Here is an 8,762-nt window from a genome sequence, read left to right on the forward strand (position 1 = left end):
AAAAAAAGAATACTTACTAGAGGTTTTCTTTGTAATGACTTTCAAGTCATTATATTTCCCCTGCCTCTCACTTGCCAGGGCTAACCCTTCCCAACTGATTTATAACTGCTATCTCAACTTTTTATTTATTTATTTTTTTTGAGACAGTTTCACTCTTGTTGCCCAGGCTGGAGTGCAATGGCGTGATCTCGGCTCACTGCAACCTCCGCCTCCTGGGTTCAAGTGATTCTCCTGCCTCAGCCTCCCAAACAGATAGGATTACAGGCATGCGCCACCATGCCTGGCTAATTTTTTTTGTATTCTTAGTAGAGGCAGGGTTTCTCCATGTTGGTCAGGCTAGTCTCGAAGTCCCGATCTCAGGTGATCCGCCCAACTCAGCCTCCTGAAGTGCTGGGATTACAGGCATGAGCCACCATGCTCAGCCTCTTTTTTTTTTTTTTGAGACAGAGTCCACTCTGTTTCCCAGGATGACGTGCAGTGGTGCATTCAGAGCTCACTGCAGCCTCGAACTCCTGGCCTCAAGCGATTCTCCTGTCTCGGCCTCTCAAAGTGCTGGGATTACAGGAAAGAGCCACCGTGCTTGATCTGTTCCTTTAAATCCACCAAATCTGTCAAATGTATTTTCACAAAACTCCTGTACTTTCATGTTTCTTCCCTGTGGAAACATCACAATTATCAAATTCTTTAACTTGCATTCAAGATCAGAGGAGGGGGTAAAGGAGGCTGCTTATAAGGGACACAACTGGACTGAGTTAACCAGGCAAGAGAAGGAAGGGAGGGAGACGGGGAGGGGTAGAAATACCAAGCAAGATAAACTGCCCGTGTGTGTTTGGTAGGGAGCAAGGGTAGTGGCCCCAGGGATGAAGTTTGAGAAGTTGCAGGCATCAGATCACGAAGAACTTGGAATGCTGTGTTCAATAATTTTACTCTTGTAGATAACAGCAAGAAACTGAAGGAATTTAAACTGGGAAATGATGCAATGAGATTTTAGAAAGTTCACTCTAGCAGCTGTGTGGAGAATGGATTGGAGCGGAGCCACATTAAAGCAAAAAGAGGTTATTTTCTCTTCTAAGGAGATTTTGACAGAAAGAACTGTATCTTACACTACCACTTCTAGCACAGTCTTGCATCAGTACTTGACAAGTTAATTGTTGATTAGTCAGATTACCTGTACATTAGAAATATCCTAGTTACACAAATTCAGTTTGCGCTTATCATTCAGGCAGGTATCTATTCTGTGGCTCACCAGAATGGAACTAAAATGTGAGTATGATAGTTACATATATGCTTTTGTCTTGGGGTAGATGGAAGGTGCTCAAATAGTTTCGACTGTTCTCTGTCATTCTGGGCATATGGAGAGAAAGAAAAGTTGCTTCCTCCCAAATGTAGGCAGACTTTCTTCTTAAGTTATTAGGAAAGCAGACTTTGGGCCAGGTGCAATGACCCATGCCTGTAACCCCAGCACTTTGGGAGGCCAAGGCGGGTGGATCGATGGGTCAGGAGATCGAGACCATCCTGGCTAACACGGTGAAACTCTATCTCTACTAAAAATACAAAAACTAGCCAGGTGTGGTGGCACGCACCTGTAATCCCAGCTACTTGAGAGGCTGAAGCAGGAGAATCGCTTGAACCCAAGGAGGTGGAGGTTGCAGTGAGCCGAGATCGCACCTCTGCACTCCAGCCTGGGTATAGGGCAAGACTCCATCTCAAAAAAAGAAAAAAAAAAAAGAAAGAAAAGCTGACTTTGTTCATTTTGGCAAGGTTGTTTCTACATTTGAATAATATATGTTTACTATCATTCTTTTATCTGTATGGCTTGTGTATTTATCTGTAATATTTTGGTGGCCTAAAATAAGTTCATATTATCTGTCAAGAAAAGTTCCCATTTGTTTTCATTCTTCAGTGAAAAAAAGTAATCAAGATCCAATAAGCTTGATGCAACCCCCCTCACCCACCCCATGAATAGTTTACTGAGAGATTCAGAAAAAAATAATCCTAAGCTTCAAATGAATGTTTTCATCCACACAATCTGGAAATCAAGGAACTGCAGAACTTTGATTGTGACTGCTTTGATTAACTGATGTCGTTAAGTCTAAAGCTGATTATTCCAAGAATATAAATATGTGAATTATTTTAATAGTAATGGCAGGTTATGTTTTCAAATGCTTAAGGTTCTTTTTTCCAACTGTCCATTTTTATTTAAATCTACATATTGAACTCTCAAGCTTTTGTCTTTAAACACTTTAAGAACATTACAACTGTTTTTATGTCCAGTATCTAATCACCAGAAATGGCATTATAGAAAAGATACACAGGCTGGGCGCGGTGGCTCACGCCTGTAATCCCAGCACTTTGAGAGACAGAGGCAGGCAGATTACCTGAGGTCAGGAGTTCGAGACCATCCTGGACAACATGGTGAAACCCTGTCTCTACCAAAAATATAAAAAGTTAGCCAGGCTTGGTAGGGGGTGCCTGTGATCCCAGCTACGCGGGAGGCTGAGGCAGGAGAATCGCTTGAACTCAGGAGGCAGAGGTTATAGTGAGCCGAGATCGTACCACTGCACTCCAGTGTGGGCAAAAAGAGCAAAAGTCTGTCTCAAAAAAAAAAGAAAAGAAAAGATACACAACAGGTTTTTAATGTTTCTATTATGAGAACACTTGATACTCTGTTTAGTAGTCTTACTCTACTAGTCAGGCGAGCCAGGTGGCTCACTCTAATAGAAAAATAAAGTTTTCTCCTAATTTATTGTCTGTTCCCACTTGCATTGCTGCCTTTTACTGCTAATTTACTTCCCCAGGAGAAGTAGGGTATTTATCTTCATACATTTGCAGACATGCACAAAATACCTGAAGAAGTCCAACGTTGGTCTCAGAATTGTATACTTTAAACTTGTTGAATGTCATCTGAGATGGAAATAAACCATCTTATAGGCCTAATCATCTGATTTATAAACTCCAGAGGTTTCAGCAACATATTTATTGTATTTCATTACTATCATAGATAGGCTGCCAATAGTATGCTTGTTCTCTCAGAGAAAAAAATCAAAACTTTTAACAATTTGTATTGATCAGACTAGGAATTCAACTGTCACGTAAAATCAATGTAAAAATAAGTGAAGATAAAATAATGTAAGTATGTATAGCTTTATTTTAATAACCGAGAAAAAACTGTAAAGTTGCTATCTAAAACTTGAGAAAATGTGAACTACAAATACCTAGAATATTTAATACAAGTAAGCTACGCTCTGTTCCCATGACTGTGGAACTCCTAGCACAGGGCATACAGATAACATTAAGGTCTTTTAAAAGCCTAAATGAACAGTCTTCCTCCCTTTAAGGTAATTTCCTGCGTCTTATCTGTCACACATAGAACAATGTACTTTCATAATCAAACCCTGTTACTCTGCGTCTACTTACAGTTCCATGAATTCTGAAGCATCCTTACTTTACCCTCACACAAAACTTCACCCCTAAGAGATGTGTTCTAAACATTTCCAGGGGTATGAAGTTTGGGTTTTTTTTTTGTAACTACCATTTTGTTAACATTCTATTTCATTTGACTTACTATAATCAGAAGGATTTCTTTAAAAAGAAAAACAAAAGACGACCACACACTTTTTTTGGACTTCCCGAACTCAATCTGCTTGGCACTGGACAAAAAGTGGCTCACAGGCCATATTACACAGACACAGAGGTGCATTTAATCCAGTGTGCTACTGACACCTCACATTCAGAGCAGAGGGCCATGACCTTGCCACCCACCATCTCACTCTTTTTTTTCCTTTCCCGATCCCTCCTACTTTCTGAATGATTAGTCACCTTGCTCCCCAGAATTGCTTCATTCCTGGGATTCCTTTTTGTCAAAGGAAGAATTTATGCAGAATTTGAACAATGTCTAACTTTTTTTAACAGTAGCACCTAGTAACTACCTTTCCTTTGCTACCCTGAGCAAATTTTCAATTCTCTCTCCAGAATTCACTTTTTTTTTTTTTTTTTTTGAGATGGAGTCTCACTCCATCACCCAGGCTGGAGTGCAGTGGTGTGATCTTGGCTCACTACAACCTCTGACTCCCAGGTTCAAGCGATTCTCCTGCCTCAGCCTCCCGAGTAGCTGGGATTACAGGCATGCACCACAACACCTGGCTAATTTTTTTTTTTATTTTCAGTAGAGACGGGGTTTCACCATGTTGGCCAGGCTGATCTCAAACTCCTGACCTCAGGTGATCCACCTGTCTCCGCCTCCCAAAATGCTGGGATTACAGGCATGAGTCACTGCGCCTGGCCCAGAATTCACTTTGATCACAGATACTGAAAAGCAGCTTCACCAAGGAAATCACCTAAGATAATAGTGTGCCTAGGCCGGGCGCGGTGGCTCAAGCCTGTAATCCCAGCACTTTCGGAGGCCGAGACGGGCGGATCATGAGGTCAGGAGATCGAGACCATCCTGGCTAACACAGTGAAACCCCGTCTCTACTAAAAAATACAAAAAACTAGCCGGGCGTGGTGGCGGGCACCTGTAGTCCCAGAACCCGGGAGGCGGAGCTTGCAGTGAGCTGAGATCCGGCCACTGCACTCCAGTCTGGGTGACAGAGCAAGACTCCGTCTCAAAAAAAAAAAAAAAAAAAAAAAAAAAGATAATAGTGTGCCTCAAGTTTTATGGTGGATTTTCAAAGAGGCTGTAAATTGCATTAGGAGATTGTTCACTGTCCTCTACAAGTAGTAAATACAATTTAAAACACAACTTTCTCTCTACTCAGATACCCCGGGGGAAGAACTATGTAACAAGTAGTACTTTTAAGGCAAGTGTAATAAATAGAATACGGACACTTTTAATTTTTCCCTTTGCCAATACTTGCAATTCTTAAATGTCTTCTGTTTATTTCAGGAAAATATTTTAACTATTAGCTACAATACAGACTTACTTCACAATGCTGCTATACACCTCTGAAGGCCCCCTTCCCAAAGAGTTACAGCCAACTTTAAAATGTTCAGCACAGTTAAAAATAACACCAAAAGTCACTGAGTGATTTACAATGAAAATCACTAAGGCATTGGAAATAAGTCAAAGGGTTAAAGACCCTTGCAAGATACTTATCAACAAATCAGTCACATTTATCTCATCTCTGTTTTCAGCAGGTTATCCACTGTCTCAGCCACACAGGTTTGTCAACAACTCAGAATTCTCCGGGGCCCTGGAGCTAATAGCAGTTAACATCAGGGTCTTTTCTTCCTGGAATTTCTTATGTTGATAACAGGATTTTTTCCAGACCAGCACTGTTTCAAAATTGCTTCTCTGTTTCAACTTGAGAGACAGGATAATAATATGGAAATAACAAAAATTATACTCAGAACCACCACGAGCCCCCAGACCTTTTCAAAGAATTTTAATTAAACAATACATAGGAACCACCCCTGGTAATTGTTTCATGGTATGCTAATGTTAAATTCCTTTGAAGCTGATTTCCTTTTTGAGTCTCAGAAAGCTGAGGCTTTAAAGTAAGTAGGTGTTGTTTGCTGCCTTATCTCTTTGCCTGATTTGTACTTCTGTGTAGGCTGCAGAGTGTATTTCAGCTTACTGGAAAGCTGCTGTTGCAATCAAAATATTTCAAACGCTTTGTTCCTTAGTTGGAAGAGCCAGTCAAGTAGTTGCCCCAAGCATTATAGCAGAAGGACCAAGATAGCACCCTTTGTTCTACCATATCAACTCTGTGAACTGTGAAATATTCATTCTGTTCCCTCTTAGAATGATTTTTCTCCAGTTACCTCCCTATGTCCAGTCCTACTGAATTTTTGAGATCTGCCTCCAGAAGCTTTTCAAAATTTCCTGCTACAAGGAGTAACTTATCTTTTTTTTTTTTTTTTGAGATGGAGTTTCACTTGCTCTTTTTGCCCAGGCTGGAGTGCAACGGCAGGATCTCCACTCACTGCAACCTCTACCTCTCGGGTTCAAGCGATTCTCCTGACTCAGCCTTCTGAGTAGCTGGGATTACAGGCATCCCCCACCAAGCCCGGCTAATTTTTTGTATTTTTAGTAGAGATGGGGTTTTACCATGTTGGTCAGGCTGGTCTCAAACTCCCGACCTCAGGTGATCCTCCCGCCTTGGCCTCCCAAAGTGCTGGGATTACAGGCATGAGCCACCATGCTCGGCCAATTTACACTTCTAAACTCCATTAATATATTAGCCATTCTTTTAGGTCACTTACTACTTTTTATTTGGTAATGTATTTTTCTAGCAGTTGACTTCCTTCTTTAAACTTTTTGCTTTAAAGCAAGCAGAGTCTTTGTGCTTAATTCAGCACCTGCACAGTGCCTAGCATGAACAACAGACTCATTTGATGCTTGCTGAATTCACTACACAGGTGATGCATTACATTGTAGAGAGAACAGATTGTGTGTGGAGTTGGGATTAAATTTCCAACCAATGCTGACAGACACATACTTCATATGTGAGATACATTCTCATATCTATCTCACACAATTGTTTCAAGAATATAATGAAGATTCTGAAATAGGCACATAGTAGATGCTCAGCAATATTCCCTTTTCTTCTGTTCATGGCTCCATTCCCTCCACTTATGGAAGAGTTGTATCTGCTTGCTCTCTTCCTGGCTGGCCATTCTCATGGATAAGAAAGAATACCTAATACGCCTCCTGTGTCCCCCATGCAGAGGAAGCTGATTTGATTTCAGTTTAGCACTGGACCTATGGGCGCAGAGAATGAATGGGTGTGATGGCTCCACTCATCAAAGCCTGGCCTCACTCATCCTGGAGTCTTCAGTCAGACTCCTAAGTCTAAATATAAGGTCTTTCCCTCCATGTGTTGCAGCAGTTCTGTGTTTTCTAGACCTTCCCAGCCTTTCAGAAATTCCTCAATTTTATCTAAAGAAAAATGGGAGGGAGCCATGGAGAGGCTTAGCATCTAACAAATCCCGCTTTGTATTAATCATTTTAAAACTCAATGATAAAACTGATAAGTTTAAAAATCAGGTTTGGGAGTTTAAATACCAGCTCTGCCACTTACCATCTATGTCAGCTTCAGTGTTACTTAACTGCTTAGTTTCCTCATCTGTAAAATGAGGATTAAAATACTAGCTCACAAGTTTTTAAATATATATATATCTCAAATGAATGCAAACCACATTGCCCGATTCTTGGCACATAGTAGGCCCTCAGTTATATTAACTACGATCATTGAACATCTTCTCTTTACCTTTCAAGTATGTTAACACTGACTACTTGATCCTTTCGGATTCTTTTACACGAACAGTATAGCCTCCCAGACTCTGCTGTTTGAAACCTGTGGTCTGGCCTGTTAGAATTTTTCTATTTTCCTAGTAGAAATTAGAATGGGTTAGCCTACATTCGCCAATGCCCAAGTTTACTTCATACAGAAACAATTGCACATTGCAGGAAACAGATATTCCAACTTAATTGCTCAATTTCTTTCCTCTCCTTTTTGCTATAATAAGCCAACATAGTGCTTTTATAACGCAAACTCACACACACAACAACAAGTAAAACAAGGGTTACTGAGTTGATCCGATCACCTGACTTCAGCAGGGAGAAAAGGATACATCATGATCTCTAATTTTTACAAGTGGCTTGCCATCTTCTCTCCCTTCCACCTCCCCCGTCTATCAATCACGAACATAGTGTGCGTGTGTGTGCTTACACCCCTTTCACCTCCGGGTTTAATTTTTTGGAGGGATCAGCCTTGCACCACACCCGCATTGGTGGGGGTGGGAAGCGCAGCTAGGCGGGCAGGGCTGTTGCCGGCAGGGCCAAAGTCCCCTACCTCCCCCTTGGCGTGTTTGTTCCCTGGACCAAAGCCTCCTAGCCACTTTCTTCACTCCCTAGATCCACAACTCGCCTCCTACACTGGGTGGAGCGTCCCGAAGTACTTGCACAAGACAACACAATCCCAATTTATAGGTTGTAGGAGCGCCAGTGCTGTCGGTTTTTTTTTTCCCCAAGATATTTATGGGGGTCATGAACTATTTAACATATCTAATAAAAGTGAAGGGCTCCTTCTCCCAGAAAAAGATCGTACATACCAAAATTCTGCATAGCATCTCAAGGTGTTTATAGACTCCCTGAACCTCCAAATTAAGTCTGCACCACCGAGGGGTGTGGACGGGGGGAGTAGAAAAAGAAAGGGGTGAAATCTTGAAGTGAGGTCTTTTAACACTGATAGATATGTACAATATTTAATATATATAGGTACCTATATGACAAAGCTGAGTAATAGGTTATGGAAAAGTGCTTTCCACAAGCAAGTCGGTCATACCGAGGACGGCGAGCAACAGGTGGGCAGAACATGGGGTCCCGCACTCCCAGCACGCGGGGTGAGGGCGGGATAGGAAGAGGTGACGGGGTGCGGGGCAGGTGGCGGCGCCGGGGAGCGGCGGGCTCCACTCACCGTTGGCCACGGAGCTGCGGCCCTTCCGGGCGAGGGTCTGCTGCACCTGCTCCTGGATCCGCAGGCTCTTGACGGTCTGGCCGCCGCGGCCACTGCTCCCCGCCAGCTTCAGCTTGGCCTCGGAAGGCAGCGCCAGGCTGGAGCTGTCCAGTTGTCCCAGGATCTGCTGGCCCAGGACGGTCCGGATGTAGCCGTACTCAGCTGGGGCGCCGGGGGCTGCCATGGGGCCGGTGGGGGCGACCGAGCCCTCGCTTGCCTCGCGACTTACGGGCGAAGCCACCGGCGGAGCTGGGGGCACTCCAGATAGGAATCTTTAAAAGTACAGAAGGCCTGGTGTGGTGG

General features: G+C 42.9%; 1 protein-coding gene across 3 annotated transcripts in view; it reads right to left on the bottom strand.

The window, feature by feature from the left end:
• The window catches only part of PKP2 (plakophilin 2), a 109,107-nt gene extending 100,394 nt beyond the window's left edge, over positions 1-8,713 (bottom strand). For all 3 annotated transcript variants that reach the window (XM_011955158.1, XM_011955157.1, XM_011955156.1), the window contains exon 1: positions 8,421-8,713. In XM_011955158.1, coding sequence (XP_011810548.1) covers positions 8,421-8,643 — 223 coding nt within the window. In that variant the 5' untranslated portion in view covers positions 8,644-8,713. The remainder of the gene's footprint in view (positions 1-8,420) is intronic.
• Positions 8,714-8,762: the final 49 nt, after the last annotated feature.

Source organism: Colobus angolensis, unplaced genomic scaffold (assembly GCF_000951035.1).
Source record: "Colobus angolensis palliatus isolate OR3802 unplaced genomic scaffold, Cang.pa_1.0 Scaffold397, whole genome shotgun sequence".
Classification (NCBI taxonomy): domain Eukaryota; kingdom Metazoa; phylum Chordata; class Mammalia; order Primates; family Cercopithecidae; genus Colobus; species Colobus angolensis.